Source organism: Rattus rattus, chromosome 6 (genome assembly GCF_011064425.1).
Source record: "Rattus rattus isolate New Zealand chromosome 6, Rrattus_CSIRO_v1, whole genome shotgun sequence".
NCBI lineage: Eukaryota > Metazoa > Chordata > Mammalia > Rodentia > Muridae > Rattus > Rattus rattus.
In genome coordinates this window covers 150,719,643-150,744,941 of record NC_046159.1, presented here as the reverse complement: position 1 = coordinate 150,744,941, position 25,299 = coordinate 150,719,643, and the positions used below count along the sequence as shown (strand labels likewise).

Genomic DNA, 25,299 nt, shown 5'->3' with positions numbered 1-25,299 from the left:
GATTTAGGATTCCCCACTGCTACCCCACCCCTGCTGCCCGGGAAAAAGACTTATGCATACTTTACGGAAGGACAGAATCACTGAGTGACTGAAGGAGGCCTTTCCCACACAGGGTCTGATTATGTTACTGACCCTCATCCCCTGAGGAACAGCGTCAAACACTGGGAATGGAGAACTGCAAGGAATAAAACTGCAGTTAACACACTGTGCCACATATGCAGGGCCATGACCCTTCGTCCTCGGCAACCTGTCGTCTCCTTACCTGTAACTGTCACACCATCCCCTTTACGATCTTTGGCCATCTCCTGAACATAAGCCTCTGTGTCCACAACCACCTCTTTCCCCGACAGTTTTAAATGAGCTCGTAGGGAAGATGGGGCCTTGACAGCAATGGAACCTGGGGCAAATTTAGAGCAAAACAATACAAATAAATCACACTATAAATTTAACTGAAAATATGGCTCCTGCCTTACTGTTCTCCCATCTCCGCATATTGATTTAAACAGCAGTGGAGTTTTCTTCCTCCCAGGAGTCACAGTTGCCTCACTCGAGACTCACCGCCCTGACTTCTGTCAGGAGCATGGGCATCAGAACATCATGACCGACTAGCGCTTCTGCCCCTTACCAGCTCGTCCATGGAGGAAAAGGAGCAGTGATTTACCATACACACAGCAAAGTAAGCATCTGCAGAGACACAGACAGTCACCCCTTTGTGGGGTACCATTATCACCCAGTTATCACCCCAACTTCACAGGTGAGGAACTGTTCAAGTTCCCACCCAGTTGTAGGTTAGTGCAGTGTCTGGAAGCCTGTGACTTCAGTGACTCTGGGTTTCACACACGGTGACCTCATCAGTCACGGTGCCACATGTGCCACAGGATCCTGAACATTTAGTTTTGCCTGGAGTGTAAGGAAAACATAACAAGGATATTTTGATTCCAAATGACCAGTGTTCCTTAGAGTGGGTTTCAGGCTTCTGAGAGCTGACAGAAACACTCGACTCTATTTTCAGTACAGGATGGTGTTATTCTCAAGGGGGAGTGTAAAGGAATAGATCAGGGAAAGTAGCCCATTAGCAGCGAGAGCCCTGTCCTGCTCTCATGTAGTCTCTGCAGACCTCCCAGCACACTCCTACTTCACCAGTTCCCTGCTTCCCCTCAGACCAGCTCATCTCTGGGACAGGCGAGTCAGGACGGGGCACTGTGAGTAGTCCTTTAGAACTCACAGATACAGATCTCAGTCTCCTCCAGTCTGCTTAACCCCAGCCTATTTACTCAAGTCACTTCACACTTATCCTGATGGCAGCAGGAGCCCAGGTTAAATGGACTCCTGGGGTGAAGAGATGGCTGATGGGTAACATCCTTTCTGCAGTACACAGAACAGGGCAGGGTGTGCCCATGTGAGCAGTAACCCACTGTGGGGGAAAAGGGCAGGAGGCAGGAGGATTGCTGAGACTCCTGCTGGCTGTTAGCTTCCTTTAGGCTCAGTGAGAGACTGTGTCTCAAAGGATTCCGTGGAGAGCACCATCCCCTACCTCCACTCACACTCATGTGTACATACATCAGGCACAAGTGACTTATGAACTCTCATTCATACAAAGAGAGAAGACCAGGAAGATAAACCTGTAAGGTAACCAGCCGATACTATCCCCTTACAAACTTCAAAAGTGAATTAATACCAACAGTGCCACAGATAGAAGGCATACTATGTGAGGACCGTCCACCTTCCCAGGGTGTGTTCAGTGGACAGATGAGCCCTCACAGGTAAAGCTGGCTCCTGAGCCCACACACAGACTTTCTGAGTGAATAAATGCGGGCATCCATCATGTTCACTTCCACAGGACAGAACAATACGCACTCTAACATTTCTCCTCAGCCCGCATGGCTGAATGGGGAAGACCTAAGAGACTCAGGTAGCTGCTCCACGTTTCACAGAAACACTGACACAGCTGGGACAGAACGCCAATGTGCTACTGAGCACTAAGCAGAAGAATCCTCAACAAGAAGGTAGAGATCTTGTTTCTGGGTATCTCTAAGCTGCCAGGAACATGGTTTACAGTAGGAAAAAAAGTACAGTTCTAATCAAATGCTGTAATATCATATTCTACTTCAGTGTTGTTGGAACAGTGCTATAACTAATACTCAGTAAAACCTTAAGTGGATAAAAATGATAAGCTTCAAAGTTAAAAAATGCAGTTTATTTTGAGTTTTTATACACTGCACAAAGCAGGAAATAACTTTCACAGAAGAGCTGTTTATTCGAACTTCTTTCTCCCCATTGTGTTACAGTCACATTCATGGTGACTAGTTTCTCTCTTGAGTCTTCCTAGGAGAGTAAGGTTATATGGCTAAGAGTTTGAAAGAGAATGGCCCCCTTAAGCTCCTAAACTTGCACACTTGTGGTGCCCAGCAGGGGGTAGAGCTGTGGGGAGAATTAGGAGGTGTGACCTTGTGGGAGGTGTGTCACTGCAGGCTCCCTCCCCAGTCGGCTCTCTGTGGGGTCAACATGCAGACTCAGCTCCTGCTCCAGCTCCATGCCTGCTGCCACGCTCCCCACCTTTTGCAACCGTGAGCCCCACATAAATGGTTTCTTTCATAAGTTGCCTTGGTCATTAGCACAGCAATAGAAAAGTAACTAAGACAAAGTTGGCAGTTTTGTGAGGATGAGATCGTATTTCATTTTAATGCAAGCAAGCCAAAGCCATGGGAAATCTTTCTATAGTCAGCCATAGCTTCTCTCTGTGCTCAGTGGCTTTCCCTTGCCTCTGGACAGAAGACATGACAAAGAAATGAACAACAGCGGGGACTAGTTTGTGAGAGGAAATAGTGTCCTTGTAATACACAGTCCCATCCTAGCCAAAGGCGAAGGATTCGATACATTGACCTCAGTCTTTTGAAGCCTTGCATACAGAAGCATGGTTCGATTTCTGCACCTCGGTCACCCACCCACACAGCTAAGGATGCTGTCACTCCCCACCATGCACATGTGTATGACTATGTATATGTACATACAATTAGTTTTCAGAGGAACAAAACACATACTTAGGACGACTCTTATATGCAAACAGCTCACATTCAGCTTTCGGCGAATAGAAAGTATATGACAGAATAAGTCTCCTGTATGACAATGACAGACAAGTACATCAGAAATCTGCTATGGGAAGCTGTTGTGCAGAAGCTTTGGGATTGTGCTTTGAGGGCTACAAACATTCCACAGTAATGGCACAGGAGGCTCTCTATAGGCTGGCAAGAAAACTTTAACTTAGAGATTTCCCCATAATGAATCCTCTTATTTTCTATACAGCAAAACTGAAAGATCCCCACAGACACATTTTCAGTAACAGGCAAACTGTAACAATGTTTTTGTTTGTCCTACAAAAAGACTGTTTTCATGGCCGTCTGTCCTGAACCAGGATTGGTGATTGGCTTACAGAGCTCAATAACAGTGTTTAAATCACGATCTACTAGAAGAAAATTTCCTGAAGTCACGGTAGAAAACGCGACCACCTGCTTCCCAATTATTCCATCGTTCTCACACATCCCAGCTATTCACCCGTCTCACGCTGCAACAAACCTGCGACACTCCAATGGCTCACCTTCCTGCGAGGTGAGCACCACTTCCCCCAGCTGACTGACGTACACATCGATGGCACCCTGATCACTGGAGGCTTTTAGACATCCAGAGGACGAATCTGGGAGAAAGAAAACTGTATCCATGACTGTTCTTAATGGAGTAAATGGAATTAAAAACAAAATTAAAGGCCCTGCTCTGACATTTGTGTAAGAACCTATAAACCTTGAAAGGCTTTAGATTTTTCTTATAACAACATTATTGTTTTTATCAAAACACATTAGAAATTTAAAAACCTATACCCAGATAATAAAACTATTCTAAATTCTGAATATGCATCTCTTTTTAAAATTTTAACTTGATTTTTATGTATATGGATGTTTTGTTAGAATATATATCTATCCACCACTTGCAGGGCCAGTATCTACAGCAGCCAGAAGAGGACATCTGGTCCCCTGAACGGGAGGTACAGATAGTTGTGAGCCTTCAGCGGGTGCCGAGGATCAAATCTAGGTCCTCTGGAGGAGCAGCAGCCAGTGCTCTCAACCACTGAACCATCCCTCCTGACCCATAGCTCACCTCTTAAAACCTGATTGTAGGAAGGATGGCATGTAGCAATTGGCAGCCAATGCCAAGACCAGAAAGCTCCACTCACGAATCTCATCCACTCTCATACTGACAAATTTAGTCAAACTCCCAGAATGGAGCAAGGTTAGTGAGAAATCGAAGAATTTCATATTTTTCCCTCTCAGCAAACCTGCTGCAGTAAGAGTAACGTGTTACCCACATGAGGTTTACTGCGTTTCTTAGAGGGGAAGCAGGGACACGGAGCAGTCCCTGGGAGAGGGAGTCTGCTTTCATCCAGTAAGTACTTCCTTGTACGCTTCTCATCTGGACAGGTATCTTCACATCGGACTACAGACATCCTAACTTATTCAGACTCAAACGTTCCTGATGTCTTCACTGTCTTGTTTCCAGTAGACCAACTGTTTAAGGTCAAGGAGAAACAGAGTCGGACACAAGAAAACTAGAGAACGACATAGGTGTCAGTGGTAAGGGTCTTTCCCTGCCTCCCTGGCACCAAACGTTTACCATAAGACCTAGCCCAACCGTCCTTTACAGGACGTCCTTTTCAGAAGCCTCCCTTAAAAACATTTGTTATCAAGAACCTTTACTACAGGCGCTGCGGGAGCTGCGGTTTACCGTGCAGACCTGGCCAGTCCAAGAACCACACCGCACACAACCAGTCCCGCAAATGGCACAGAAATGGCATCAAGAAACCTGGGTCACAAAGATAACGAATCTCTTAAGGGGGTCGACCCCAAGTGTCTGAGGAACATGCGCTTTGCCAAGAAGCACAACAAGGCCTGAAGAAGATGCAGGCCAACAATGCCAAGGCCGTGAGTGTACGAGCAGAGGCCATCAAGGCCCTCGGGAAGCCTCAGGCCGTCAATCCCAAGATGCCAAAGGGCTCCAGCCGCAATCTCAGCCGTCTGGCTTTCATCGCTCACTCCAAGCTTGTGAGAGGATTCGAAGCTACACAGCCAAGGGTCGCAGGCTCTGCCAACCAAAGCCCAAGGTTCAAACCAAGGCAGAGGCCCAAGCCCCGGCTAAGGCCCAGGCTTCAGTTCCAGCCCAGGTTCCCAAAGGCGCCCAGGCCCCTGTGCAGACCCCATAGAAAAGTCCCCTGCCAATGTGAAGACAGATGGACCCCTGTGACACACCCACCTACACACTATTGCAGATGACCAGTGTCCTACGCTGTTTTTACAAATAAACTTGAGACAAGAAAAAAGAGAGAGAGAGAGAGAAAAAAAAAGAACCTTTACTACTACAGCTGAGAAGCAAAACAGGAACTGTAGTGAAAATTATGTGGAAAATAATATTGTTGGTAAAATATGGAGAGAAAATATATATCCATAAAGGCAACATTGATCTTTAAAATTTTAAATAATTTCAATAAAACTTTGAAGTGAATTATTCAAGAGCTGGCTCAACAATCATTTAAAATAATTTGTCTGCAATGTATACTAAAATGTCCTTTATCAGACATCAATTATTAGTTTTCAAGTGTCAAAAGTAAATATTGATGTTAGGGAACGAAGACATTTAGTAAGTGATGTGAGGCAAAGGCTGGCTACATCATTGCTAGGTGAGTAGCAACAGAAACATCACTTAGAAACCTCTTACTAAACTCTAGAAGAAGCCACATAAAAATATATTATGGCAACAACAAACACGTCCACTACCTATGTGTAAGGTATCATCCCAGCTTGAATAAAGTGATGTGTTTGAAAATTAGTTTGACTTTCTTTCTCGAGGGAAGGGGTGATTCCACAAGGATGTTACGTGACAAACAATACTTTAATTCTCTTCCCCATGGGAAAATAATTATAAGTTACAAAGGAATTATATGTGAATGCTATCAGCCTTGAGATTTGTTAATGGCTCATCTTGCAAAGCTGTTTAAAAAACTCAAAATGAATTTTATAAAGAAGAAATAGACATGCAACACTTAAAACCATGTAGCAAACATGAAAATCTCAAAAAATATGGTTGCTTATGTAGGACCTACACAATACCACCATCAGCTGACATTCCGGAGTGGGAGGAGAAACCTCATAAGGCCCCACCGTGCACGAAGAGCTGTAGGCAATACATGGCTGCTGAGAGGAGAGGAAGGGTCTCCAGGCGTGAGTCCAGACCAGGTTATATAATTCCAGCCAGCCATAAACACAAAACCACAAATAACATCAAGTGGACTCAGCAAGCTGTAGTTATACATACATATACATACATGCGTGTATGGATATATGTGTGTATGTGGGTATACACTAAAAATAAAGATGAGGACATGATTGGGGGATTGGAGGAGTCGGTAGGGAAAGACAATGCAGTGGAAATTATGTAAACACAGCACTCACGGATGAAACTCTAAACGTTTTAAATTGTAGAACCGATAGCTTTTACTTTAAAATGTTATGCAGCATGACAAACTTTCTATAACACAAATTAATCAATAGCAAAATTAAGGCTCTCTCCATAAGAATTTCATATATTAAAAATTAGCATTGTGAAGAAATTCTACAGATCTTGGAGAAGTCTTAAGGGAGTAGGCAAGAGAACAGACGAGAAAGCAGATGGGCAGTTATGTCGACTCCCACAAAGAAATGGCTATCATTAGAATTCTGGACAAAGACCTTGTTGTCTGACAGAGACCACTGAGTTGTTTTATTTTTAATGACTCAAAAGAGAACTACTGATGTCAACCTCCAGCTTAACACCATCCTCAACAAGGAAGCATGTATTTGTATCATACGGTTTGTTAACAGGAGAACTGCTGAGCTTGCCGAGCTACCATTTTAAAAGTGCTGTTGTCCTTTAGATAAACAGAGAGCTTCTTCAAGACTGGCCGAGCATGTGCGAAGCACGTTTTTAGTCTTGGCCTTTTAATAGATGAGACACAGCTTTGGCAACGCCTTGAAGGGGCAGCATGGGAAGCTAAAGTAGGGCTGGGCCAGTGATTCTGCTAGCATTCCTGCTCACCACCACACCATTCCTTTCTCTGTTCACTCACTTTAACTTCAGGAGGGTCCTTTGTCTCAGAAAGAGAGCTACTACAGGCTGAGCATCCTGAATTTGAATGAATGACACCCACCATCTGTACCTTCTCGTGATAGTGCTCCTAAGACACACGCAATGGTCTAAGGTCTAGTAGCACTTCATCTTCCACTGTGTCCTCCACGGCCTTCCTTGTACACCTCAAAATGCTAAACCCATTTCTTTATTCTCTCATATTACAGCTGGACTGTAGTTTCCCCTCCCGCCAATACCAGATCACAGTGTAACAAGCCACAATAAGATGAGGCATCACAGGAGGAGGAAAAGGGTACACAAGTAGGGCAAAGAGTCAGGGACACCTCCTTCCCCTCCACTGTTAGGATTCCCACAAGAATACCAAGTTACACAAACACACATGCAAAGGACCTAGGTCAGACTCCCATAGGCTCTCTGATCTCTGTGAGGCCCCGTGAGTCCTGGTCAGCTGATTTTGTGGGCCATCTTCCTGTGGTGTCCTCAAGCCCTGTGGCTCTTCCAGTCTTTCCTCCTTTCTTCTGCACGACCCCTGAGCTCTGCCTAATGTTTGCTATGGGACTCAATCTGCCTTCATGAGGTGCTGAATGAAGTCTCTCTGATGACAACTATGCTGGGCTCTGGTCCCAGAACACCCTGCAGGCAGGACAAAATGTGGCTGTATTGGTGTCCTAATTCCTGCACCAGAGGTTGTCTGGTTACGGAAGATGGCAGCTTCAGCTCCATGTGCTCCCGTAGACTCCATGAATTCCTATTATACTAGGCTCTACCTTGCTCCCAAAATCTCCCCTCCCCCAATTCCAGTCCTTTCTCCTAGTGTTCCCCCACTACTTGAGCTTCCTGTTCCCAATCCCACCTGCCCCAGTCCACCTATAAAATCTATTTCCCCTTCCCAAGGAGGTCTTTGTGTCCCTCTGTATTCTCTCCTTGTGTTTTAACCTCTCTGGGTCTGTGGATTGTAGCATGAAAGACCTGTATGATAAAACTTCAAGTCTTTGAAGAAGGAAATTGAAGAAGTTATCAGAAGATGGGAAGACCTCCCATATTAGTAGGATTAACATAATAAAAATGACCTTTCTACCAAAAGTATCTATAGATTCAATGTAGTCCCCATCAAAATTCCAACAGAATTCTTTACAGACCTTGAAAGAACAATACTCAACTTCATATGGAAAACCAAAACACCCAGGATAGTTAAGCAATAATGTACAATAAAAAGAACTTCCAGAGCTCTTACCATCCCTGATTTTAAGCTGTACTACAGAGCTGTAGTAATAAAAACCACATGGTATTGACAAAAGAACAGACACCTTGATCAATGGAATTGAATCGAAGAAACGTAAATTCACACACCTATAAACAACTCATTTTTGATAAAGAAAAGAAAGTATCTTCAACAAATGGTACTGATCTAAATGGATGTCTGTATGTAGAAGAATGCAAATAGATCAATATTTATCACCCTGTTCAAAACTCAAGTCCAAGTGGATCAAAGACTTCAACATAAAACACTGAACCTGACAGAAGAGAAAGTGGGGACTAGCCTTGAACACACTGGCATAGGAGAAAACTTCCTGAACAAAACATCAATAGCACAGGCAATTAATAAATGGGACCTCATGAAATTCAAAAGCTTCTGTAAGGCCAAGGACACCATCAACAGAACAAAATGGCAGTCTACAGAATGGGAAAAGATCTTCACCAACCCCACATCTGACAGAAGGCTGACATCTAAAGTATATAAAGAACTCAGGAACTAGACATCAACAAAACAAGTAATCAATTTAAAAACAGAGTATAGATCTAAACAGAAAATTCTAACAAGGAAAGTCAAATGACTAAGAAGCACTTAAAAGAAATGTTAGACATTCTTCCCCATCGGAGAAAAGCAAATCAAAACTACTTTGAGAGTCTATCTTACACCTGTCAGAATGGCTAAGATCAAAAACTCGAGTGGCAGCACATGCTGGAAAGAATGGGGAGCAAGTGGAAACACTCCTTCACTGCTGGTGGGTCAACCACTGTGGGGATCGATATGGTGGTGTCTCAGAAATTTGGGGATTGATGTAGCTCAAGACCCAGCTGTACTGCTCCTGGGCATACACCCAAAGGATGCTCCATCCCACCACAAGGAGACTTGCTCCACTGTGTTCAGAGCAGCTTTATTCATAGTAGGCAGAAACTGAAAACTTAAACTCTTCCAACAGAAGACCGGATGAAGAAGGGTACAGCACAGTGGAGCATTACTCAGCAGCTAATGCTAACAATGCCAGCCTGAAACCTGTAGGAAATGGATGGAACCAGAAAACATCACTGAGTGTGGTAACACAGACCCAGAAAGACAGACAGAGTATGTGCTCAGTTATACGTGAATATTAGCTATAAAGTAAAGATCATCATGCCACAATACTATCCCTCCAGGTGAAAGCTCTGTACACACAATTTTGCAAGCCTTTTAGTCATTATTTTGGTAATCTCAGTTAAAATTTTCCCTCTTCCCCAGTTGTCTAACAGAAGTAACTTTTTTCCCCATAGGCAATCTCCATCCCGTTACTCTCATGTCTCCATTGCACTTACAGTGATCTGAAATCACCTTTTGCTACTTACATTTCTTTTTCTACCTGGCACTCAGAGGTGACAGTTCCTAGACAAAATGAGTAGCTTGTTGACCAAAACATTCCCTAGTACTAAAAGAGTTCCTGATACATAGCAGACACTCACAAATATAAATGAAAAGGTATTGGTGTATTAACAGTTGACATCAAACGCAATAGTTTTAGAAATTTATATATCCATACACACACACATATACATACATAATACATACATACATACATACTTTATTATACCTTTCTTTGAGAGAGTTAAAAGAACTCAAGACATTCCTAAGATTTTTCTTTCTTAACACTAGGTCCAGGGCATTTTCTCTAAGTAGACATGTTCCAACTGGTCTGTCTACACATGACCTACGACATCAAGTGAGATAAACTACAGAGTTTAATAAAGCATTCCAACTACAGCTATTGTAAGCCATTACCAAGCAGCATCTTGACACATACCCACTGAAATGTTACCCATCTTGCTTTCTAACACGATATTTCCTGCAAAGAGAGAAAACAAGAATTCCACGTTAACAGAGATACTGGAGAAGGGACTGTGTTACAGAGAATCCAAATGCACAACTGTATAGCCACACTGTCACTTAGCACTGCCACTTCTCTTATGGTTGTTTTTAATCAATAGCAGAAATCCAGTCGGAGATGTAGTTGCAATTCTGAAACAAATGACTTTAGGCATATAACCTTCATCTCCCTCTCCAGATCTTTAGGTTTTATAGCATAATTACAAAACAATCATTTTTACACATGTAGGAAAGATAATGGTACCTGTCTTAGTCAGGGTTTCTATTCCTGCACAAGCATCATGACCAAGAAGTAGGTTGGGGAGGAAAGGGTTTATTCAGCCTACACTTCCACATTGCTGTTCGTCACCAAAGGAAGTCAGGACAGGAACTCAAGCAGGGCAGGAAGCAGGAGCTGATGTAGAGGCCATGGAGGGATGTTACCTACTGGCTTGCTTCCCCTGGCTTGCTCAGCTTGCTCTCTTATAGAACCCAACACTAGTAGCCCAGGGATGGCACCACCTACAATGGGCTGGGTCCTTTCCTCTTGATCACTAGTTGAGAAAATGCCTTACAGCTGGGTCTCATGGACGTATTTCCTAAGGGAGGCTCCTTTCTCTGTGATAACTTCAGCTTGTGTCAAGTTGACACACAAGACCAGCTAATACACCACCCAAAAAGTCTGTCAGGGATACTCAAAAGGGTCCCCGTACATTTTCAACATAGACATCAACTCCTTAACTAGACACGGTCTCACAAAGCCATGTTTTAACCAATGACACAGATATCTCATGGACATGTCTTTTTTTCTCAGGCCACTTGCCATGTCTGAGCCAAGAGTTAAGCTGGTTGAGGATAAGGATAACGAATACACAGATGTATGGCTAACAGAGAAGAAAACCTTCGAAGCTTTTCCCTCTGCAATGAACCATGTTTTCCAGAATGAGGAAAAGTTATTACAACCATTCTTCTCAGCACACTGTTTAAATGGGACTGTTCTTCCCATGTGTGTTTGTGGGTACCAGTACCTCTAGAGTCAGAAAATCATAGCTTCTTCCCCCAGAATGTATTCAATAACTTCATCTCTTCTAATATCATCCCAAACTATATAAACAAGGAATAACTTGAATTCAGAATTAACCCAGAGTAATTTTATTTCATAAAATTTTATAAATAACAGTATGTCAAGAAAGACATTCAATGTGTTGCCCAGTAGTCATGCATGCAGAATGGCAAAAATCCTTGTAAAGGCCCACCCTCCTCTCATGTGAGTTCAAGAACAAGGGGGGGGCATTTGTGTCAGGATAAGAACACAGAGAAGCCCATAAAATTATTTTTATGTCTTAGGATGTTACAAGGCTTTGAATATCTTGTTAAATGTGTTAGTAAGTATTACTTCATTAGTGTGCCCTAAATACTCTCTTCCATTTTTCAAACCCAGGAAATAGAGTCTCACATCACATGCCAAGAGTGGCCAAAAGCATGCAGCTTCTACAATGGCTCCTACTACTCCCCATCCTGATGGTCTTCATCAGTGCAGACCAGACCTCGGCGACCTGCCTAAAGGTTGTGGGCTGGCATTTCCACGGTTAGGTTATAAAGATTATGACTGTATTTGTAGCCCTCTACCATTCTCATGGAAGTCGGACAGCACACGACAATTGCCCTTTGAATGGGCCACTGGACAAGGGAACCAACAAGTCTCTGGCTAACAGGACAACAGTCATAAGCAGGCATGGAGCCATGTTCACCCTCACTGAACGTGGATAAAAGCGCTCAGCCCAGGCTGACATTGTGAGTAAAATCCTAGGAGAGATGTTGAGTCGGAGACCCAGCTAGGCCACTCTAGAACTAAGACAGTTTTGTAATCAGTCACCTAGTGAATCCAGGCACCCAGACACAAGAAAACTGAGCCCCACACACTTACAATAGTCTTAAATTAATGTAGCAAAATACTATTTTTAAATGAAAATATGATGATCCTCTCAAACTAGTCACTAGTGGTTGTGATATGAAGCCTTGACAAAATGATTCTTACAGCTATAGGAGAAAAGTTTAAGATCCACAGACAATGAAGACTACTTCTCATTATAGTGACATGTATCTAATAACACCCCTCTTGATATTAGAGTTCTATATGCAGTAAAAACACAATGGAACAAAAAGGCCATGAAGCTAAAGAAAGGTTATAAAGAAAATTTCAAAAAATTTTCAATAACGAATAGACAACAAAAATGTGCATAGAAGCACACAATAATAATCAAAGAAAAAGAGGCCATCAACTTGAGGAGGGGGCAGGAGAGGAGCTGAAGGAAGGAAACATTAGGGGAATGTGTATATATCAGTTAACATATTAAAATACACAAAAAATGTATTTTCAATAAACACCAAAATACTTTTAAAAAATCTCTACCTTAAACAGAAATACTCCAAAGCACTCAGAATGTACAGATGAATTTCTGCCTTGGCTATTTTTTAGAATAAAACAGAATCCACTCAAGTAAACCGATGAACGATGGGCACCATCAGCATAATTATCCGTGTTTCATCTACTTCATCCTGATCCCTGGAATAATAACTGCATCGGCTACTTGAGTTAGACTTAGGAAAAGGTTCTACTCTCTATGAAATCAGAACCATATGGCCCACGGTAACTATGTGTTTTCTGATAGTAGTCTCCAGTCGTACAACTTTGCCAGAAACTCCAGTATTTAAGAAAACAAAGTTTTTCTGATCTCACAACCTTCATTTTAATATGGTTAGAGAAAAACAAATGATTCAATTCAAAGATTAAAAACACTATTTTTCTTCAGCAAAAAAATATGATGGTTAACAGCACATACATCTCCACGACCTACACAGAGCCTTTCAAGTGTCCTCAGAGGTAGGCCCTTTGGGTGGTTTTGAGGTGGTACATGGGGGAGACAGGAAGGAGGGCCCTTGCTATCTGTAAGTCACAAGGCTAAATGCTAAGAATTCAGAGACAAAATACAGTCCTTTCTCTTGAGGAATTTATAACTAAGCAACAATTTATAGACAATGGAAAGCCACAGATAAGGGGAGAATATTTTAGCCAAGTACTGAAAGATTGAGGGGAGCTGGGGGGAAGATAGTGATTTTAAAATTCCGGGAAAAGCATTTCATGGTCATTATGACTCAAGGCTCCAATACAGGTCTCAGGGGTATAAAATAGTTTAGAACCATATATAACAAAAAATGAGGATTCATACAGTTCTGGAAGAGAAGGCAAAGTCCCAAGCAGGATGTTAGAAGGGTTTGAGACTAACAGTGTGTTCGATGTGTTTCTAATAAACCACTATCGCTACGTGAGGGAGATGGGCTTGAAAAAGGCAAGGCCAGAGGCAGAACTACTGCTCCAATAGAGGAGACAGAGCCTGCGGAAGGCTAGGAACCAAAGGAAAAAGATGGAGTAGACTGAAGGAATATTTAGGAGATTTATGAAGCTTAGATTTAGTGGCTGAGTGGAGAGAGATGAGAGGGGAATTAAAAGTCATGAATTCATAGCATGGGGCTATGGTAGCATCAAACCTGCAAGTGTAAATAAAGATAAGAGACTCTGGATGAGGCCAGGAGGCTAGGGTGAGGAGCAGGGGTGAGGAGGACATTAGAAAGGCTGAATGTGTGATGCTTGGTGAGATCACACATGGAGGTCAGGACTAAAGATACAAACTGAATATCAAGATGCAGGAGTGATTCAGACTCAAAAATATGTCCCACATGCAGTGGGACAGAGACATACATAAGCCCGGAGAGTACCGACATTAGAGAGACTATCAGAAGACATGACTGCCAGGGTCCATCGATACCTGTGTGCTTCTCTTCCTCCCTCCTTAGAACTTGAACTGTCTCTGCCACTTCTGCAAGAGACAACATCTGTAAGCATCTGTCTAGGGGCGTCTGGGATGAGGTAATGTACACACACTTAGTCCAACTCACCAAAAAGCCAGGTTTCCTCGGTTGTGTAGAAAGGTTTTTAGAATTATATATTGGATTCAGCTCTGAGAAGAAAAATCAATTTAAACCTTAAAAAAAAAAGGAGCTAAACTAAATAAATCCTGAAAAGGCAGGTCTTAGATATGTTCTCAGTTTTATTTATTATTAAAAGATGTGTGGGCTGATGTCATTACACAGGTGAAGGCAGGTACACGATAGAACGAGGCCTGTCATTGGACGAGAAGGAAGGATGGGCGGGAGAAAAGTTTGAGGGAAGAGGAGGAGACTGGAACGAGACGAGAGAGAAGCTGGGGAGAAAACACGGAGGTTGATGTTAAGATTCCACTCTGTGTATTTTCAGGTTGTTATGAATGTTCTAAGGGATGGATGTGTACTGGGCTTTGTATGCTTAGGTGGGCGATTATATCTTATCAATTGGATCAGAGGTTATTGTGTCGTGTGTTCTTTCTTGTGCAGAACTAAGTTTGGGAGATGTTTTTATAACTTGTGTTATACAACCACCTGCTGAGAGGATTAGAACAAAGAAGTCACTGAAATATATGTTTGGGGTCTTACTGTGATGTGGACCCTTACCTGCCCCTCGGTCTGTGCTGGCCGAATGACATGGAAGTAACTGAATGAACCCCTCCCCTATCCTGCTTACAGATGTACCAAAGTAATAAAAGGAGTTGTGAGAAAGTTGCTTTGAAGCAGAGTGACAGCACCAGGAGATAGGTGGGAAGGGAAATGAAAAGGAAGTCCTTCCATTCAACTGTGTATTCCTTAAAGATGGCTACCATTTCTTGCCCAATTCTGCACCCTGCCTCCTGGAAACCTGGCACATAGTAGCCAGTCAATAAATGCATCGAATGAATAAATTTAACCACAGCAGAGGCCATGATTCATTATGCAGAGCCTCCTTCATACCTGAAGGGCTTATGTTCACAGATGCTGAAAGAACTGCTGGCAGAGAGCCCTCTGTGGACAGCCCTCTTTGGGAACTGCTTCCCCTGAGGACAGCCATCTTGGCCCAAGATCACGCTCCTTCCTGGAGCAGCTGGGATCCAATGACCGGGGAGATAAAGCTTGCTTCCCTCACTACAACTTGAGACAAGCCTGAGGAGCCTCGCCAGCTTCAGAGTTGCACTTGGGTGGCCGCAAGTCTACCAAGTCTGGCTTCTCCATGAAGACAGGCTTTCTTCCTTTGACATGGCACGGAGCCCAGGAAGTCTATGCAGTAAGCACATTGCATTCTTACTTCCGTCTCGGTGTTCCTTCAGGGAGAGCCTACTGAGGCAACAGTGCACGAGACCTGTGTTTAAACGATGGAAGGAAGTGCACTTGACTTCATATTAAAGTCCATGAATATTCAAAGACCTTACAAAACAAGAGGGCAAACTCTTATAACTAGCAATATTTATTTCAGTAACTTTAACAGAAATGTGTTCAATTAGTGGTAAGTTTCCCCAAATCCCATTCTGCCTGTCTAAAATGAAAGAAATAAAATATTTTAAAAGCAAAAGGCATTGAATCTGAACATGGTAGAAAGCAGAATGGAAAACAGCGGCTTTTCCTGTGGTGTTGGCCAGTCAGTATCTACCTTGGTAAGGATTGTTTTATACCAAAACTAACATGTTTTTCCTACCAAATGCAATATAGGCCAGACCAGACCAGAATAAAAGTAAATAAATACAGGTTTCATTGGCTCAACTCCCTCGTCCATTCCCCAGTCGCCAAGAGCAGGGCTGAGGAAAGGCAGGGAGATTGCACAGTTCTCAGGCAAGGTGTGAGGATGTGTCAGCCAGGAGCTGGGCCCATGCCTGAGCATGGTCAGAAGCTAGGCAGCCGGGAGGATGTTTGGGTAGGGTGCTCAGGTCAGCAAGGCAGGCCGCTCAGGTCAGGTCAGCAAAGCAGGCCGCTCAGGTCAGCAAGGCAGGCCGCTCAGGTCAGCAAGGCAGGCTGCACTGGCTGCCGGAAATGTGCAACTGAGCTTTTGGCGCCACTCCTTTAGAGTTATTTCAGTGCGAGCTGGGCTGGGAGAAGGAGGGCAGATGGGTTTTCCCAGCTTGTGCTTGAGCAGGGTGAGCAGTGGGCTCCAACCAAATACCTTAATTATGATCACCTCAGAAGTGCAAGCCTTATTAAAAGTCATTTAAACTACGAAACTACAAGTTGTTACTGCTCACTACTGCGTTACTACTAATGTATAGCTCTGCTCTATTTAGGTTCAAGTAATGTAGGGCCTGTTGAGGCTTAGCCATTAAGCTGGGGTGCAAGGGTTTTCTAATTACCTAAGCATGCTTTTTTTACAAACAGAAGACTACTTGCTAATTTGTTACTAGCTAGCATGACCAGCAGTAACCACATTCAAATACAACTTAATAATTTGTGCTCAATTCTGAAATGTGGGCGTGCTGCCAAAACGTATGGACACGGATATCCAGCTTACTGAGAAGTGAAATGAGTGGACCGTGTATGGAAAAATGTTCAAGTCCACACTCCTGGAGGAAGGCCCAGCACACTTGGCAGATGTGCACACACTGTCCTTTTCTCAAGGACTAAGTGGGTCTTACTACTACCCCTATGTATTCAGAGCATACACCTGGCTTTGAATCATCTGCCCAGTGGAAATATAAAACAGCAGAATAACACCGACCACCAGTAGGCCTTTGGCCAGATTATCTCAACATTATATGTTCTCGCTTTCTCTTTCCACAATGCAAACATTAACTAAGTACTGTTGCTCTCTGTGGATATATGCTTTGGAGATCACAAAAGAACACTCAAAGACAACTGAAATAGCACATTGCTAAGAGGACCTGTGCCAGGAGAAATGAACATTAATGTAGTGTACCCGAAATTAGTATCATAGTCTCTATAATTTGATATACCCAAACGCTTAACTCATTTAACCTCTCGTATCATGAAAGTAACCACTAAGAATTCCATCTTTATTAACACTGCTTTTCTCTCATCTCTTGGATATTGTTTTTTCTCATAAAAATATGTTTAAATATCAACTACTGGGGCTGGAGAGATGACTCGGGTACATGCCCACACACACTAAACTAATAAAAATCTTTAAAAAAAATCAGAACTATTATTAGTTTTATATATAATAGCAAAATTTCCAAACTCTTTTCAAAATTAAATTAAATTAGCTTGTAAGTCATTTTACTTTCACAGATTTTTTTTTTAAAAGATGGCTACTCTACAGTTAATTATGTAGAGGGTCAGTTCCCCAGTCTTTCTTGAACTGTGTTATCTCTGAACTTTAAGCCATGGAGAAAGGCTGAGGTACATTAGCCTGTGGCTTACCATGAATATTTCCTAATGCAATGTCTCCAGCGGCAGAAGACACAAATGAAGAGTCTGTATACAGATACTTGGCTTGAAGCAAACCATCCTCCGTAGAGATATTAACACAACTTCCCTGAAGTTTATCTATGGTCACAGTCTAGTAAAAGAGAGACTGTAATCAGTTCATTATAAAACAGACTGTAAACAACCAAAACAGTTCATCTAGAACAGCGCTTCTCAACTGTGAGTCCCGACCCCCGCCCGTGAGGCTGCATTTCAGACAGCCTGTACGGCAGGTATGTACACAGTGATTCATAACAGCAGCAAACTTACTGTTATGAACTAGCAACAAAATAATATTATGTATGGTTGGGGCTCATCACAACATGAGGCACTGTATTACAGGATCGCAGCATTAGGAAGTTGAGAACCACTGCTCTACAGTGAAGACCAACTTCAGGAGAAGTACACCATCACCTTGACAACTGCAAGGTTGTGAGCCACATGCATTCTCTGATGGGGAACAATTCAATATGCAAGTCCTCCGTTGATTTACGCCTTCTTTCTTTTCTCTGAACAATGTTATGTTTTCTATGTAGACATCTTATTAGTTTGTTCTCATCAGATACTTGAAAAGTGCTCTTACACAGTATCTCTTAAAAGTTTATGTTCTTGACTTTTATATTTGATGTGAACCTAGCAACCACAATAAACTCACTAATTCCAATAATTTATTTCTACTAGGAAAAAATACCACATGCATACTTATCTCCAAATGACCCTCAAGTCCCTTGCTTATTCTACTCATCTTATGTTCATAAGAATTCATTATGTTCTCGCACTCTTCTCCATCCTTTTCCCTCCTCTGGCCCCGCCTTCCAATGCAACAGTGAACAGTGGGACTGGAGGAGGGGCAGCCTGTCTTTATCGTCCTGCTCAGTAGGGAGCATGATGATTGTTACAGATGACGTTGTTATGTTATCACTAGTCAGATGCCTTGTTACTCCTATTCAGATTCATTCTGATTCTGCTGAGATGCACAATTTCTCTCACATGATGCCGCCCTAACTATGAACTTCTGAAACATTTCCACTCTGTGTCAACAAGGCAGTAGCTTTCCTGCAATGAGAGGACTTTTATGTTTATCCTTAAATCTCCTGACAAAATTCAGGGTGTGTTTATGCTTCAAATATTATTTACTACAGGAGACAAAGACAGTAAGAGTTCTATCATCTACCATGTAATAAACAAAGACGTGTGCACATGAACGGGGCACTGCACTCTCAATTACTAGAATGGCTTGCCACACCAGTGGCCCAGGAACAAACACCAGGGCATTTAAACAAACAGCACTAAGTTCTGAGCACACTGATGTCACACCGCCCCTCCTCCCAGGCTTGCTTAGTAGTCTTGGTTTCACACCTTCCAAGAATTTCCATAACACAGGCAACACAATGCCATGCGCTGGCCTTTCTACAGAGAATGGGGCTGTTTTAGGGAACACAGAAGATGAGCAGTTAAGTATCTGAACCATACTGAATTGCTAAGGCATGCCTGTGCACCAAGTCTGCTCACCACCATATTAAATAAAGCTGGATTTCAAGGTGCTCTTATGAGCCCATGGAAAATGCTCTGTACTGTTCATTAAAAGCCAAATGAACCCTAGGAAGCCACAGACACCCGGCACTGCCAAAGCAAACAAAGGCAAGTAAATTCTCGCACACTCCCCAAAATAGAGTTGTCAAACATTCTACATGATTCCCAAGAACAAAAATTAGTAGGCTAGAGCCACATATCCTGAACTGTATCAGACACTAAACTGACACAGTGGACAGCGACACACTGATAAAATCTTATTTACTGTCGTAGTATTAGTGGGTAAAATGTCATGTGTAGACACCTAGATTAAACTGTATACTCGGATTTTTAACAGAAGTTATTTAAAGAGAGAAAAGGAAGCCCAGAAAATAAATACTTTCCTGGGAGGCATTGCTAAAATTAATTTTTACACAAGGAAGGATTTTTCCCTATACTTAAGTTAATTTACATATATATGTGTATATATGTATATATTATTATTATTATTATAAGTTCTTACAAGTAACACAAACCAAGTTTTCAGGAAGTGCTGTGACTCTGTAGTCCAGACAGAAAGAAAAGTGCAGCTGTGTCATCATTTTAACTTACTGTCACATGAAATGAATGTTTATATTGGGTTAAGTTATAAAGGTTGATTCTGAAATTATCATTTAAAACAGCCACACAACCAACATAGCTATTGTACATGATGTCCATCTAATTTTCATCATCTAGCTTGTAGAGTAAGAAAGGCAATACATCCATCTGTTTCTAAGGCAGTGAGAAGCAGGTTCAGGGACGTGAGGTACTGGTTATGTCTCCTGTGGTTCTCTTACCTTTACCCTCACTGTAAGCAAGCTTATGTCAGAGCCAGCCACAGACAAGGCCTTATGTTAGCAATAAACGGGTACTGATGCCCTCCTAGCCATTCTCAAATAGGTCCACTGTTATTACTTCATTTTCGAGAAAACTGAGACATGCAAATGTAAACTTGACAAAAGTAAAAAAACTAAGTAAATGGTTGAGTCAGGAAGTTTAATTCTCAATGTGTGCTCTTAACTAGTAAGTATTTTATATTTTTAAATAAACTTCCAAATATGTTTTAAAAGTTAATACCACAGAAGAAAAATAGAAAAATGTAAGTTTTTTGAATATTACCAAATAGGCAAGAAAGAAAATACTTTACTAGGAAATAGGATTAGGAAATATTCAGTTACCTATAACAGCTGGAACAAATTAGCAATTACTGGTCAAGCTACTCAACATAGATGAGGTAAATCTCTGGTACTCATGTCTGACTGGAAGCATGTGACTGACGCTGGGGCTGGGGCACTATTGGTACAGTATTTGACAGTCCCACTGGGGCCTGCATTTGGATCCCCAGCACGCAAGCAAAACCCCAGTGCCACAAGCTTAGAACTCCTGTGCTGGGACGGTGGAGACAGGCAGGTCCCCTGGAGCTCACTGGCTGGCCAACCCTGCCAAACGCCACAGAAGCACTGCCTCAAAACCAAGGTAGCTGGGTGGTGGTGCTCAGGCCTCGAATCCCAGCACTCAGCATGCACAGGCAGTTGGATCTCTGAGTTGGAGGCCAGCCTGGTCTACAGAGAGTATCAGGACAGCCTGGTCTACACAGAGAAATCCTGTTTCAAATAAAAACAACAACAACAACAACAACAACACACAACACACACACACACACACACACACACACACACAAAAGAAGAACATGAATAGCAATGGATAAAAACCCCCCACGACGCCACTGACCTTTGGCCTACATGCACATATATGCACTGCCCCCCACAGAGAACATGTAACATTATAGTAACATTACATATAATATCACATCAAATACAGCTAATGCAAGGGCTGAATTTGAAGGAACTGCAAAGTTGTGCCATTTGCCTGTTATACTTCTAAGGAGATAGCAATCCGACTGGCAAAACTAAAGGTCCTCTCAAGGGCAGAGACCTAAAGGTTACAGGATCTTGAAACACTCTCAAGTTTAATTTAAAAGGTTTATTACCTATTTGAATATTTAGTTCAAACAGCTTCCCACAGAATCTGAGAACGCAGTGATGGGAGACTGACACAGTGGAGACAATGCTATCATCGCCTTGCCTCCCTGTACCAGCACAGCGCCCGTGGACGGCTCAGTGGGCAAAGGCAGCTGCTGCCACACCTGGCAGTCTCAGGTCTGTCACTAGGACCCATACGGAAAAGGAGACAACTGACTTAGCACACACACACACACACACACACACACACACACACACACACACACACGAACAGTAAAATGTAATATAATTTTTTAAAAATGTACCAACAATATTCTGTAAGATATGCTCATAACCTTCACCATTGCATGCAATCTTTTCTTTTAAGATTTAAAACACTACTCATCACAGTAGCAATGGAAAATGCACAGTCCCCAGATTTTAACCTTTACTATTACCAGCATGATATAAAAAAGGTGAAATTAAAAATACAAACCATTTTTCTGTAACCACCAATCTCTCTGGCTGTGTGGGGGGGGAGTGGGAGAGTGGAGGTGTGGGTGTGCGGAAAGCTTTGGGGAGCAGGAGCTTTATCTCCCAGCACCACCTAGTGGAAACGCTGAGGAAGCCGACTTTCAGGTGGTTTTTAATTTCCCTATGAATTCTCTGAGTATATAATGTATTTTGAGCACATCAACTGCTTACCCAACCTCCAATGCATCCCAGAGTCCCTGTGCTGCCATTTCTCCTCTCTCAACATCACTTTCTCTTTTCAAAACCCATGAGTTAAATCTGTGCTGTCTGTAAGTGACCGCCGCCGCCACCGTTTCAGAATGCACCCTTAGGACAGCCATAGGCAGCAGGTCTGGGAGAGCACAGTGCTCAGTAAACTCAGCACCTAAGAGAAATCCAATTCCCGCACTCGTCCATTATCTACCATGGTATTACTTAGTGAGGTATTTTAATTCAAAACCATGAAAATAAAAGCCTCTTTAGATAAGTCATTATTAAATATCAAGGGTTTAGTGACTCTAACGAACTAAATAACTATCAGAAGTATTAAATCACACTAAAATTCAGGTCCAAATATGAGCTTATTAAAGAACTAAAGGCACTAAGAAGGAAACCTGACAGTGTGAACGCTGAGGCAGCTGCTGTCTGTGGGAAGCTAAGCTCAGGAAGTTCATGAAGGCGTCGTCATCTTACACTTTTATCTGACGCGTGGATGTCTATATTTCCATAAATTGTTCCAAGACAGACCACATCGCCTCCTTTTGTGTTCACATGTAACTTTTGACTCTGAAAAACAAAACACCACAGAGGATAGAGAAAGTAAGCTTGCACGAAACTTTTTCTCCTGTGCATGTCAACAAAATCATCCAGGAATTTAAGCAAAGTATTGAAAAGATAAACAAGGTGCAGACATCCTGAGACCGCAGGACAGACTGCCACTTCTGCACACCTCTGCCCACATCCCCGGTCTGAGGGGAAACTGCACAGTGCCTCTGGACCCAGGGATATAGGAACAGTCAGCTGCCAGTACCCGCGGTTCTGGTCTGTGCTCAGGACCGAAATGAACCAGCCAAACAGCTCACTGCACCCAAATCCTGTAGGGGAGAGAGCTGGACCCTCAGAAGTGTGGACACTCCTAAGAAGTCAGAGGAGACTGCCCTCTGCCCAAGTCCAGACTCAAGGGGGAATCGCATAGTGTCAACTGTGCCTGCTGGGTGCAAGGACCTAGGAGCAATCAGGGGCAGGACCCCAATCAAAGGTGATTCCTGCCGGTGCCTAGAGCTGGAAGACAGTCTCCAGGAGCATCCACACACCTGAAATCAGAGCACCTGTTCTCAGGAAAGGCTGAAGAAAACAGGAAAACAGCTCTACAGGAGCTGACACAGAGGCCTACAGCAGGACCAAGTCACTCCCAGAAACAGCAAGACAAGCAAACCCCAGAGACAACCCAATGGCTGGAAGCAAGCGCAGGAACCTAAGCAACAGAAACCAAGACGACTTGGCATCGTCAGAGCCCAGTTATCCACCAAAGAAAACACTGGATATCCAAACACACCAGAAAAGCAAGATTTAGATTTAAAATCACGTTTTGATAATGATGGAGGATTTTAAGAAAGACATAAAGAACTCCCTTAGAGAACTGCAGGAAAACACAAGTAAATAAGTAGAAGCCCTTAGAGAGGAAACACAAAAATCCCTGAAAGAATTACAGGAAACACAACCAAACAGGTGAAGGAATTGAAAACGGAAATAGAAACAATAAAGAAAGCACAAAGGGAGACAACCCTGGATATAGAAAACCTAAGGAAGAGACAAAGAGCCGTAGATACAAGCATCACCAACAGAATACAAGAGATAGAAGAGAGAATCTCAGGGGCAGATACCATAGAAAACATCGACACAACTGTCAAAGATAATGTAAAACCCAAAAAGCTCCTAGCCCAAAACATCCAGGAAATCCAGGACACAATGAGAAGATCAAACCTAAGGATAATAGGTATAGAAGAAAGTGAAGACTCTCAACTTAAAGGGCCAGTAAATATCTTCAACAAAATTATAGAAGAAAACTTCCCTAACCCAAAGAAAGAGATGCACATAAACATACAAGAAGCCTACAGACCTTCAAATAGATTGGACCAGAAAAGAAATTCCTCCCATCACATAATAGTTAAAACACCAAATGCACAAAACAAAGAAAGAATATTAAAAGCAGTAAAGGAAAAAGGTCAAGTGACATATAAAGGCAGACCTATAAGAATTACACCAGACTTCTCACCAGAGACTATGAAAGCCAGAAGATCCTGGACAGATGTCATACAGACCCTAAGAGAACACAGATGCCAGCTCAGGTTACTGTATCCAGCAAAACTCTCAATTAACATAGATGGAGAAACCAAGATATTCCATGACAAAACCAAATTTACACAATATCTTTCTACAAATCCAGCCCTACAGAAGATAATAGATGGAAAATTCCAATACAAGGAGAGAAACTACACCATACAGAAAGCAAGAATATAATTTCCTTGCAATGAAACCAAAAGAGAGACACACAAACATAATTCCACCTCTAACAACGAAAATAACAGGAAGCGACAATCACTATTCCTTAATATCGCTCAACATCAACATACTCAATTCCCCAGTGAAAAGACACAGACTAACAGACTGGATACCTAAAGAAGACCCAGCATTTTGCTGCATGCAGGAAACACACCTCAGAGACAAAGACAGACACTCCCTCACAGTAAATGGCTGGAAAACAACTTTCCAAGCAAACGTTCTGAAGAAACAAGCTGGAGTTGCCATTCTAATATCAAATAAAATTGATTTTCAACCAAAAGTCATTGAAAAAGAAAAAGAAGGACACTTCATATTCATCAAAGGAAAAATCCACCAAGATGAACTCTCAATCCTAAATATCTATGCTCTAAATGCAAGGGCACCTACATTCATAAAAGAAACGTTACTAAAGCTCAAACCACACATTGCAACTCACACGATAATAGTAGGAGATTTCAACACCCTACTCTCATCAATGGACAGATCATGGAAACAGAAATTAAACAGAGACACAGAGAAACTAACAGAAGTTATGAACCAAATGGACTTAACAGATATTTATAGAACATTCCATCCTAAAACAAAAGGATATACCTTCTTCTCAGCACCTAATGGTACCTTCTCCAAAATTGACCATATAATTGGTCACAAAACAGGCCTCAAGAGATACAGGAAGATAGAAATAATCCCATGCATCCTATCAGATCACCAGGCACTAAGACTGGTCTTCAATAACAATAATAATGACAGAAAGCCCACATATACATGGAAGTGGAAAAATGCTCTACTCAATGACAACTTGGTCAAGGAAGAAATAAAGAAAGAAATTAAAGACTTCTTAGAATTTAATGAAAATGGAAATACAGCATTCCAAAACTTATGGGACACAATGAAAATAGTACTTAGAGGAAAACTCATAGCTCTGAGTGCCTGCAAAAAGAAACAGGAGAGAGCATATGTCAGCAGCTTGATAGCACACCTAAAAGCTCTAGAACAAAAAGAAGCAAATACACCCAGGAGGAGTAGAAGGCAGGAAATAATCAAACTCAAGGCTGAAATCAACCAAGTAGAAATGAAAAGGACCATACAAAGAATCAACAAAACCAG

General features: G+C 42.3%; 1 protein-coding gene across 1 annotated transcript in view; it reads right to left on the bottom strand.

Annotated features, from left to right (window-relative positions):
• The window catches only part of Fam185a (family with sequence similarity 185 member A), a 49,968-nt gene that overhangs the window by 13,660 nt on the left and 11,009 nt on the right, over positions 1 to 25,299 (bottom strand). The window contains exons 3-7 of the mRNA XM_032907078.1: positions 22,324 to 22,416; positions 17,558 to 17,696; positions 10,224 to 10,265; positions 3,596 to 3,691; positions 263 to 397 (exon numbers count right to left, since the gene is read on the bottom strand). Coding sequence (XP_032762969.1) covers positions 263 to 397; positions 3,596 to 3,691; positions 10,224 to 10,265; positions 17,558 to 17,696; positions 22,324 to 22,416 — 505 coding nt within the window. The remainder of the gene's footprint in view (positions 1 to 262; positions 398 to 3,595; positions 3,692 to 10,223; positions 10,266 to 17,557; positions 17,697 to 22,323; positions 22,417 to 25,299) is intronic.